The sequence below is a fragment of the Blennius ocellaris genome (genome assembly GCF_963422515.1).
Source record: "Blennius ocellaris genome assembly, chromosome: 20".
NCBI classification, from domain to species: Eukaryota; Metazoa; Chordata; class Actinopteri; order Blenniiformes; family Blenniidae; genus Blennius; species Blennius ocellaris.
Genome location: NC_137669.1, coordinates 3,532,384 through 3,544,574, shown reverse-complemented (window position 1 = coordinate 3,544,574; position 12,191 = coordinate 3,532,384). Strand labels below are relative to the sequence as shown.

Below are 12,191 nucleotides of genomic sequence, written 5' to 3'. Positions count from 1 at the left end.
CCAGCTTTTGTGATTGTAAATTTCAAACAATTTTGCACAAACATTAAAAACAAGCGCAGCTTTAGCAGCATCCGGTGTCACAGCAGATAAACTATGAACACAAGTCGCACACGTGACGTATCTGTCGCAAAATGTGAAGTTAAATATGTGGGATTTTCAAAGTGTCAAACATCTTTTAAGTATAATGGATTAGCTTTTTCAGGAGAACATAGAAATGGATGTACATTAACACTCAGAGAAAGTGAATCAGCTTTCAACATGAAAAGTGGCAACTTCCTGTCTGAAAACACTCTGAAAGCATCTGACAGAGAGAAGAACTGTGCGGGAGCGCTCCCAACACAAAGCATGTAAAACATATGATTCTGTCTGCTTAAGTGTATTAAAAGCTTTGGGGTTTCCGGATATAGCCGGCGCTGCGTGACGCCGTTGGCAGAGCAGCAGGTTTGTACATACCTGGAACCTCTTCCAGACCATAACTGCTGCTGTTGGGCTGGAAGCGATCCGGCTGGACCTTCATGTTTGGACACAGGACGTCTGAGGAGAAAGGACAGTCGTTCAGTTCAGTGAGACACAGGAAAGGGAATATGTGATTATGCTAAGTCAGCAGCAAAAAGTTCAGACATCCTCATGGCAATCTTGTCGTTGACATTGAGATTATCAAACCACATTTTGTGGACTGAAATTTAGGGGGTTTTTTGTATGAAAAAAACAAAACATGCAAATATTAGTGGCTTAATAGTTGTTTTATGTGTTTGTGGTCTTTTTTTCTTTGCTTCAAATTTTGAATTGCTTTCCCCTCAACAAGATATTTTTGATTTTCATTGAAACCAGTGACATTGAATTGGTTCCAGAGTAAATCAACGTACTTTATTGTAATTTGAATTCAGAGTTTTTCTTCTTCTCACCTTTCAATGAGAAATGTCAGGATCAAACTGGGCAAAATATACATTTACACACCATTTTATTTCACTTTGATTATTTTTAACTCAAAATGGGATATTGCACAGTCTCTGCAATGGTTCCAAGACGTGCCTGAATAAAAATGCTTAAGTTACTTCTGCTGTGCGTTTTGGTGAAGAGTTGGAACTCAAAGCGAGAAATATTGGTTTAAAGTCCTGGAAAAGGGAAATTGGGTGTAACTAACAGAGGTCTTTGTGGATTTAAAGTGTTTCATACAAGAGTCTGAGGCTCCGTTTACACGACAACATTCAGATGTGAAAACGGAAACGTTGCATGGCGTTTTGGGGGTTTATGGGACAATCAGGCTCGGAGCCACTAAAGACACGACTTTTTGAAAACGCTCCATGTAGACGGAGGATTCACAACCTTTCGGGGACTCTGCTGGACTCATGCACACCACAGTTGTAGTTAATAGATCTTCTTCTCATATAGAGGTCACTTTGATAGTTGAGAGTCCAGTTGCGCACATGTTTGTGTTTTCATCACTGAAACACCCAACAGCGCCAACTTGTGGCCCAACATGCTAACTACACTGTATACAGCCTTTTTGCCGTTTCCATGTAAACAGACATCGTTGACGTTGAAGCGAAAATGAAAATGTAATAATGAGGCCTGAATTTGATTTGCAAATATTATTTTTAGATAAGTGTTTTAAAGGACTCAAGATACTCAGCAAGTCCCTTTTGAAATCAGGCTGGTTAGTTTTTCATTTCTATATCCTCTTGTTTTCAGAAACCTTAATGCTTGTTTTTGTTTTTTGTTTTTTTTTAACAGGGTCTGGCAACCGCGGTCAGGAGGGACCCCCCCAGTGTGTGAACGGGTGACGATGGCTGAGGTTCCCCCAGCAGCACGTAGTAAGGCCGGGCAGGTCCCCACCACCAGCAGTTTTATATTTCCACAGGCGCGTATTTCAGTGAAGGCGATGACAGTGGGAAAGGCAACACCTTCAGGCTGAGTTTTCATTGGCAGGCGTAGTATTTTTCTATTTGTATCAAGGTGCCCACTTCAGAATTGAAGAATGCAGCAGTGACACTGCTTAATTTAATAGATGTAAATGTTGACTCAATATGAATCACATCTTGAGAGAGTTGTTTTACTTTGAGTACAAAAACAAGATTGTAGCCTAGAAGGTTGTGATTTTTATTTATGGTTCTCGTAGCAGTAAATAATACGTGGAATTCTTCTTGGTTGTGACGTCTGTGGACTTAATGGAGAATGACAGACTTACGCTTTGCCTGAATCATTTCACTGGTCTGTCGGTCTATTTCCATGTTGAAATATCTAAATAACTAGTGCAGATGTTGATGACTACAATGTTTTCTTTGGAGAGATTGTAGTGATTCAGGTCATCTAGGTGATTCCCGAACTCGTCCTCCAGCGTCACAGTGAATTTTTAGGGGAATGTTTTAACAATGATTGATTGGATTGGCGAGAACTGCAGCAAGAACTTCCATGTTTCCCATAGGAGGAAGTTTATCAGCACTGCTTTTCCTATTAAACTTCATCATCAGCAAATCATATGACAAGCACACCAGGGAATAAATGTATGTATAATGATAATTTGACACATGGGGACCAATTGCTTTATTCTCAGGGTTTGATCATTGATATTCAATGTCAAGGTTTTTGGCTTGTTTTTGGATTAGTTTAAAAATAAATAATTGAAAAGGACACTATAACAATCACGAGACACACATAGTAAGATGACGAGAGCCCTCTGGTGGTCGTGGTAGTTATGACAGATGCAACGAAGAGCTGTCATTTGGGTTAAAAGATAAACATTTATCAGGGTTATTTGTGATTATTTCAGAAAACCAATCCTCTTGTTTCAAGGTGTTTTCCTCTGGTGGATCATGATCGACGGGGTGTGTTGTCTGGATGCTGGCTGCCATGTTGCGTAAGTCAAACACACTGTTGTGATTATTTCGTGTTGTGAATGTCGGCGAGGCTGTGAAGGATCCGTCTGTCAGATCCTGGAACGTCTCTGAAGCAGAACACATGTTTGTAGGTGTTTGAAGGAAGCCTTCAGTTGAACCAGCCCTCATCAAAGAAACACCTCATTTGGTTTTAAGGCCTTAAATTAACTCAACCATCACATGTTTATTTACATTGTTCGTACAGAAAGTAATGACGGGGTTCTGATGAGGCGGTCTCTTCAAACATACTGTATCTATAACTCTGAAAGAAAGTGTTTTGAAGGTTTATGGTTAATTCTTAAGTAAACAATTAAAGAATCAACGTACTGGATGTGTTTCTTTTGGGGACTTTTTTTTTTTTTTTTTTAAACAAGTTGTCTTTTTACATCCAATCCTAAAATTCTTGGGACAAAAGCCCAGTCTTCATTATTTTTTAACTTTAACTTGTATATTTAAGTTCAACTTGTTGGTAGATATGTTTAACTCATCATAAGCAGGTTTGTGAATCAGATTATTATTATAATTTTTTTTTTAAATCACATATCACATTTTCCATCCATACATTGGAGGCAGGCTTTGATTACATGAATCATAAGGCATCTTTGAATAAAGTTTGTGTTTCGGGTGTCTTTGAGGTGGGACTCTTTGAAAAAGCTCTGACTCCGTTTCCGTGGAAACAAGTGGAAAGCAACTTTTCTGAAACACTGCTACTGTGCATGCGCACCACGGCCGTAGTAAATTGTTCTTCTGCACATGCTCAGTAGCTGTACGGTAACAAGAATGGCCTCCAGTACATGTTCAGGTTTTATAGTTACGAGTCACCAGAAATAACAATCCAACTTTCTGTCTGTAAATGTCAGTGCCTGTGTGTGTGTGTGTGTGGCTTCATTACAATTACAAACAACAGCACTTACTCATGACATAGACTGTTTTCAGTGGTTCTGAAGTTTCAATGTAAACTGACATTGTTTTCACAAAGTCGTCTACATGTGAAACATTTCTGAAACAAACAGGCAAAAACAATTATGTCACTTCAAAAGTGTAAACGTGGCCGAATGTATTCTTTTTCAGAAGTCAAAATATCATCATCATACGTTTCTGAGAAAATGTTTGTATTCTAAAACAAGCATTCAGTTAACAATGCAAATAAAGCTAAACTTTTACATAATACATGTAACCCAATAGCACTGTAAGCACAATAAAGAACAATTGTCTGGTTTTGAGCAAAAATCCAATGGGGATGTTGTTCTTTTTCAGAACATAAAGTAAGATTTCTTCATGAGATTACAGTTACTTTCAGTTTAAAATGACCTAATGCAGCAGGTTGCAGTATTCCCCTAAATAAATTCCCACTTTTCAAACCATCTATACAAATCCGTGTGATCTGTTCACTTGCTTTCATTTTACAACTGAAAAGGGAACGATGATTGAAACCAGTGGAGTGTGTCAGGATCCCGTCATCATTAAATCAATCTGTTGGAGGAACTACTCATTAAGTCTATTATTAGCCCAGCAATTTGCCCAACTGCCACTCCTAAATATCATCCGTGGCTCAAAATATCCCAGTGAGACAGTCCAACGTCCCTCGTAGATCAAGTATGTGCCAAACGACTGTTATCAAACCCTGCAATTTTCTTAAATCACCACCGTGAAAAAAATAAAAATAAATCATCACATCAGGAAGGCTTTGATCCTCTGTGGTGTTGATTGTTGATTGTGACGACGACTTCAGTGGACACAAGCCGACACGCTTAATGAGAAAATCTAAGAGATTGATTTAACTTGTGAGCGTTTCAATACTTTTTTTCTTCTTTATTTTATTTTTTTCAAAGAAATAATCCTGTCTCATTTCTCTCTGCTTTAGATCTAATTTTAACTGGATCTCCGTGTTCTTGACCATATTAATCGGTGTTAAACCTTCAGACTCTCTGCAGTGGCTCCCTCAAGCTTTCTGGAATTTGTATCACTATTTTTGAAAATGTCTTCGAAAACATGTATGAAAAGGGATAAAGAACTTTTAAAAAAAGCCAAGAATGACTTGCCCAAGTAAGACTGACATAGTGGGGAGAGAAAAGTGTTAAAATAGCAAAAATGACTGGAAAAGAAGCCGAAATCTTTAAGTTAAAACCACTAAAATGGCTGATATTCTACAATTACTGAAATAAACTGAACAGCTCAAATTATTGATTAACAGGTCACATGACTAAAATACCAAAACAGTGGCGTCCAACTCCTTTTCATCATTGGACATCATTTTCAAAAATGTGTTGTGCTACTTGCTGTACTTTTCTGAAATGAAAATGCAAAAATGATGTGTTTTCACTGGAAATGTTGTGCAAATGAAGCATTAAAGTTAATTATCATAGAGTGACAAAGAGGTGAATATGTTTTTCTATAGTTTGTCTCATTAATTGTTTATGTGGAATTATGTGAAAGGACATATCATTGTTATTAAAACAAATGTTTTAAATCTCTCAACATTTTCGAGCCTCGTGAGAATTAAATATGAAGAAAGTGAACAAAGAAAGATATTCTGCTGTCGTCTTTTTCTCTTTTCCTTCACTCTGTTGGAGAATTTGAATTTTGTCTTGGAGGCTACATTTACATCAACAAACATGATTTTGTTTTCCTGTCTTCTGTCTCTGTGATTTTGTTTTCTTCCTGGACATGTTGGGATTTTTGGTTTTGCTTTACCTTGATCAAGATGCTTCTCACAAAGTCAACGTGCATTTCTGTCGGTGCAGGTTATTGTATTGGACGGCGCAGCAAGATAGACTTTTATATTAGAACAAACACATGCGTGTCAGGTTTTTCGCAGATTCATAATATAACATGGGGTCCAGACTGAACCTGCAGGCCTTAAGTTTCTGCACGAGAAAAATGGACACAGTCACTCAAGTGCTTCAAATGGCTAAAAACGCTAAAAGAATAGAAAATGAAAAAATACTCACAAGCAAATCATTTACAAAGTAGTAAAACAAATGTCCACAAAACCTAAAGATGTAATTATTTTTAATTGAATCTATAAATACTTTATAAAATAAACACAAGATGCAGTTTTTGTACGAACATCAAAATTATATAAGCTTCATAAGCTGTATTGTCTCATTTCAAAGGGGTTTTTTGGTAGAAAGTGGCAATAACAATTTTTATATCATAAATGTAGGTATAGATGATATTGTTGAAATAAAAGAAAGATTCTTGGGTTTTTTGTTCCTTGTGAAGCCGGTGCATCAAGTAGTTATTGCATTTGTGTGAATGAGATGAAGTGCGTCATGGTTTTTTTTTTTTAAAGGTGGCGTTAGCATGCTCGATAGCCGCGCTCCTCCCTGCACTTGTGGCCCTGAAGCTATAATTTAAGGATCCGGCTGCGATCTAAATTGGAAGCAGCGTAAAAACCTTTGAAAATGAACGTCAGGTTCAAAGCATTGGCAGAAGTTTCAGCGTTGCACACCTCGGTAATTGTTTAATCCCTCCACTCCCTGTCTTTCACCATTATGACTGCTTTTTTAAAACCTGCCCCAGGTGCTGGTTGTTGGTCTCCAGGGTCACGTCGGGTCAAGTGCGAGATGCCACAAGGTGAGGCCACACATAGCGTCCATTTTTAAACCTGCAGATTAAAAGGTGAAAACATGAAGCGGGCTGTTCGGACCCACTTGAAATATCACAGCTATAATTTTCTGGGTGAAAATAACTTCTTGCGTCGCTCAGGGAGCCAGTTGTGCTGACTTGGAGACTTCACCCGTGGAGATTTTGGAGATTAGAAAAAGAAAACACAAGAAGTAGCTTTTTTTTCTCTCTCTCTCTTTTCTTTCAAAGTAAATTTAGCCTTTCGGTCAGTTCAAGTCTACACACTCGCTGCACAGCTTGTTCCTCGGAGCACAGCCGCACTGCATTGCTGGCTGGCAGATTGAAGGTCTGAAGAGTCAAGGAGCAAGGTCACAGTTCGGGAACCTTAAAATGATTCTACAAGCGTCTTTTAAAGCACAAGAGGCGTGTGACTGTGAGCGGATGTGCCCTTGGTGAGCTGTAAAGCCATTTTAGAGACTGAGCACACACTTGGTTTCGACAGGAACCTCTGGTTTTGCCCTGCGAGACTTACTTACAAGCCAAAAACTTACAAGCCAGGTTGAAGTAGAAGTTGGGTGCTTGCTCATCTTTGATCGCACCGTGTAATCATGTCATCCCCATTTCTGTATTTAATGTTGGTGGTGAAGACTCGTGGCATCCTTTTCTTTCCTGTACGGCTAATTTTAGGCAGGAATTTCATGCGTTGGCGTGCAAAGCATCCATCTTCTCCACGTAAACACGCGCAGAGACACTCCCCCTTTTCTCCGCGCTCAGCGACCGGACGGCGTGGAAGCTGTTGGAACTTTTGTTTATTTTCTAGTCGTTTTCAGCTAATTTATTTGACCGTCGATGTACTTTCTAAGGCTGTGTGCTCGTGTTGAAGGAGTTCTTCAAAGTGCACCAGTGGAAAGAAACCACTGAGGTCAGAATAAGACAGGCTTTCCAGTGCTAAACGCCTCTGCAACAGAGGAGTCACAAAAGCAGCTCCACCACAGATATGCCTTGGTTATAGGAAACTTATCATTTACAAGCCCCAATTTTTTTTATTTTTTTAAACAGCCCCCTTCACACACTTCATATTCAATGAAACGGAGTCATGATAGCAGAGCGCAGCATGTGCAGCTACTTGTGGTCGGGGTGGGGTTTGGTGGTCAGGGTCTTTCCTCCGCACGGCGGTTCGAGGTTAAAATAAGAGTCTAATTTGATTAAGTGCATGCTGAGGGTGAGGCAGCCTCTTTAAATGGACTTCAAAAAGAAGTGCGAGCGACGTTTTGGCCATGAGCCTCAACCAGGGACTTACTCTCACACAGCCGCCTCCTCAGCCTGCCCCTGATCTTGTCGATGGCGTTGAAGTCCGTCACGTGGAAGACGTGGGCGTTCTTCGGCTCGGCGCCGATCTCCTCCAGCTCCACCTTCAGGGCCTCCCCAATGCCCACGGCGAACATCCTGATGCCGGCCTTGGCAGCCGCCTTCGAGGGCTCCAGAACGTAATCCTGGCTTCGGCCATCCGTGAGGAGGATGGCCACTCTCTGAATCCCTCTGGCTGTGGGCCGCGCTCCGTTTCGCTCCGTGAAGATGTTGTTGGTTGTGTAGCTGATGGCGTCGCCAGTCATGGTGTTTCCGCCCAGGTAGCGTATGTTGCGAGCCGCTCTCTTTACGTCTTCCAGGGTCCTGTGTCGCCCCAGGTTGAACTCAATGGTGGGTCTGTCGCTGTACCGGACCACTGCCACTCTCGTCTTGTCGGGCGCTACGTCAAAAGACTCGACCAGGTTGGCCACCCACTGCCTAATCTTCTCGAAATTCTCCTTCCCCACGCTGGACGAGGTATCCAGAATAAACGCCAGGTCATAGTGGACATTCTTACAGCCTGCAAGATGGATGAAGGGATGATTTAGTCACGCACAAGCTTTCAAACTGATATTGTTTTGATGTGTTTGATTTGATGGCTCCTACCTGCCCTCTGCGCTTCCACTGTCTCACTGGAAAGAGTCAAGGCCAGGATTACCAAGACCAGGGACACCCTGAAGCCCAGTCGTAACTCCATCTCAGCCTGGGTCTGTTTTGTTTATCTTATTACCACCATCAAGCTGCCCAGTCTGGAAAGGCAAAGAAAACATCAACATAGTTCGTCTACCAAATGATTCGAGTGGAGATTCTCTTCATTTGAGTAAATCAGGGTGGAAATCTGAATTGAAATTGCACGAGAAACTTTATATGCATGAAGTGACTTGGGCTCCAGCAAGGTGAATTCTCAAGCTCTATTGTCCAGATTTTCTATTGGATGTGATAATTGAAGCCGTTATTTGATAATGCAACGTCTCTCTGCAGCATGTGAACAATCGACTCACCAGAGTTTGCTGGAAACTTGCTGCCAGACAGTTTTTTTCCTTCAGCATCTCCACCCACAAGATTGTAAAAGAACGTCAGGAGTGAGCAGTTTACAGTCGGATTCCTCCACAGTGGGCTTTTCTTTCTTTCTTTTTTTCTTTTTAAATTGAATCTCACATGTATTCCTATGATTGAACTGCTCAAGCGAAATCTGAACAGGCCCGATCTCGCCTCAAAACACTCATCTGTCTGTGCCGGATTCATTCATGAGGCTTGTCACTCCAGACAGTGCTGCCTTATAAACACAAACCTAGTCCTGCTCTGTTTTGTACACCGGTGGTTGTGATGCCTGATGTGTGACTGACCGTAGCCATAACACCGGCTCATCCTGCCTGCGGGGGGTCAACGGGGGGCGGTGCAGGAAAGTTTGAGTCGTGCAAAACCTGGGAAGCAATTATATGTCCTGACCTGAAGAGATCTTTACCGACAGTCACTGCCTTAGATAGTTTCAAATTATGTGTCTTATATTTCAAGTTTATGAAAGACTTCACTTATGTTATTGTTCAGAATGAGTCCCCGTTCACACGGCAACGTTTTGACTGAAAAGTACATTTGGCAGCATGTTAAGCACAGACCTGATTTATCAATACATAGAAATGCTCATACGAAAGACGTTCTTGCTTGGGAAACTAAAAATTTTTTTATTGCACATTGAAACACATTGATAACATTTTCCATTTTTATGGCAGATGGAATAAAATCATATCTACTAAGATACTGGGAGTGTCTGTGCTCAACGTGCTGAACTTGTAACCGAGGCAGAGAAGTTTGAGGATAATGGTTCAAATAATATTAATAAATTGGCTTTAGTTGTAAAATGTTCTTCAAACATAACAAACTTTTTTCAAAGCATATTTTTCCTCCAAGTTTGAAACATTTGGACAATGTAAGGAAGCTACAAGACATTCATTTGGTTTGGTTTGGTTTGTTTTGTTACCTGCACCCGAGAGCGGTCAGGAACCACATTGTGATAATCTTGGGCTTGTCTTGGTCTTCAGATGCTCTGGTCTTGATCTTGACCCAATCTCGGGTTTAGTGGTCTTGACCACAACACTATTAATATATTTAGTTTAGTTCCTTATTAAGTAACCAGCTAATTATCATGTGACCCAACAACAGATAGAAACTTGTTTCTATTTCCCTTTATTTAAGTATTTAAATAGTTGATGGCCTCACCTGCTTGGTTCACACATTATGATTGACTCAATATGAAACGATACATAAAGAAAACAGTGATGTTTAATGTCGACAACACCGGGTGGTGAGTGACAATCTGAAGTTTTGATCTAATATGTGTTTCGCCATTTGCCAATCTTCTCTATGTGTGACAAAGCCTTGTTTTAGCAGGTGTAAGGAATGTATAAGAAATCAACGCATGATTTGGTTTTGTTGGCTAACAGGATCTCAGGCCCAGTTTAAGAGCTAATTAGCATTCACAGTTTATGACTGGCGGGATACAACTATTTCCCTGGTAAGAAACACATCCTACAAATGCTTCATTCTCCAAAACTGCTCATGTTTGTATTGAAAGCTATTGTGAAATTGTTGAATCGATTTTAACATTAAATTGTTTTAAATTGTGGAGTTTCCATTTGCCATGCTTTAAAGAGAAAATATTTCATTGGTTGATATCCAGCTTCCATACCAGTGTTAAAGGTTCAAACCTCAGCTAATCATCATACATTATGCTAGCCTCTGCTGTCTAGATCCACAAGCTACAGTAACACCTTTAATTCCAAAAATTCTCACTACTACACACTTCTCCTTATAAACTAACAACAGATAATTTACTAATATGAGAGCTCAAGAGGATAAATATTGGTATGTGGGTATTGCTGCATTCAAAGAGTCAAGCTCATTATGCTAAGCTAAGCTAAGTATGTCTTTAATGACCATTTTTTCCCCACTCTTCTTGTCCAACCCTTAAAATTAAAGCCTAAAAAGGTAATAATTGATGCTCAAAACATCAAATAAAAAATTTCAGGGGGCTTTTAAAAGTCTTATGTTGAGAATTATTGGGATTAATATATGCAATTAGCACAAAAAACATAATTTAAACATAAAACTATTTCTTAAGGTTATAAAGGGGGAAACTTTTCGAAACCAACAGCCTTCTCACTGTAGTTCCCCATGTGTACTCTGTGAAATAGAGAATGCATTATTTACTGAGGGTAATGGCAAAGTGCTTTAGCCTCCAGACACTAATTTCCCTATCTGATTCTCCACTGGGCTGTTTCCACGACTTAGTCTCACTGTAGCTATTAATAAGCAGAATAGGCACGCTCTCTGAATCGCTCTAATTGCCCCAATTAGTGTGCTTTTAAAATCGTAGAAATGCAACCCAGCAAGCACTTCAGTGCAAGAAAAAAAAAAAAAACCCATCTCAGCCACCCGATGAAAGCAGCCGAACAAGATTTGAATTCATGCTCGTAATCCTCTTTACCCAACTTTGCACAAGTCGAACATATTCCAATTAGTCTCTCTTTCATCACTGATTGCATTTAAATGTGCTGCGCTGCCGCTTCCAGCTCCTGCGCCGCGGCTAATCCGCGGTTTTACGAGCAGACACAGTATCCGAGGGAGAAGCTAAACGCAAGCTGGCTCGTCTCTGTCAACATGCGAACCCGAGGCCAGATTCCTTACAAACTGCACCTCTGTATCACCGGGGCCCATTTCCACTTCCTGTCTCAATGGCAGACCTGGGACCAGGATGTGGATGTCAAAAACAGAAGCTCCGCGTTTATCATTCCCCAAAATGAGAAAAACAGACTGTTCTTTTTTTTCGTCTTTTTTTTCCTCCAAGCGCAACCCAAGAAGATGAGAAAAAGAGAGGAAGACGAAACAAGTGGGTGAAGGAGGAAGAAAATGCCAAACAATTTAAAACCGAACGAGTTTCTTCAAGACTTTCTAAGTACCTCAGAGATTTCAAAGAGCAAGTGGTTGTTTGTCGATTGTCTTTTCGTCTGTCTTACCTGGCCTGTCACTCACTCGCTCACTCGGTTTCTCCAGAGGTGTCTCGTCCTCAGCCTCCAGCCCTCACACCTCCAATCAGCACCGTGGAGACATCGTTATCAGGCTCAAATAATCCCCCCCCCTCCAAAGTAAAGTCGCTCCTGCGGGCCGGCAAGGAGCAGGTTTATGGAGCAATCCGGGAGGGGCGGATGACAATCCAGTGTACGGTGGTGTTACAAAGTGAACTGAGGTGAGATTCAGCAACCTTGTGTGATGAAGAGAGGGAGGGAACTGGGAGGGAAAGAAAAAAGTGGGGGGGGAGTGTTGGGTTTCACAGGGGGGGACGAGGTGGCTTCTCTTCTCGACAGGGTTGTGCTCGCACATATAAAAAGCATGCAGCCAATT

General features: G+C 40.8%; 1 protein-coding gene across 2 annotated transcripts in view; it reads right to left on the bottom strand.

Annotated features, from left to right (window-relative positions):
* The window catches only part of col22a1 (collagen, type XXII, alpha 1), a 79,710-nt gene extending 67,737 nt beyond the window's left edge, over positions 1-11,973 (bottom strand). For both annotated transcript variants that reach the window (XM_080515757.1, XM_080515758.1), the window contains exons 1-4: positions 11,807-11,973; positions 8,400-8,542; positions 7,747-8,313; positions 454-534 (exon numbers count right to left, since the gene is read on the bottom strand). In XM_080515757.1, the coding sequence (XP_080371883.1) occupies positions 454-534; positions 7,747-8,313; positions 8,400-8,490 (739 nt within the window). In that variant the 5' untranslated portion in view covers positions 8,491-8,542; positions 11,807-11,973. The remainder of the gene's footprint in view (positions 1-453; positions 535-7,746; positions 8,314-8,399; positions 8,543-11,806) is intronic.
* Positions 11,974-12,191: the final 218 nt, after the last annotated feature.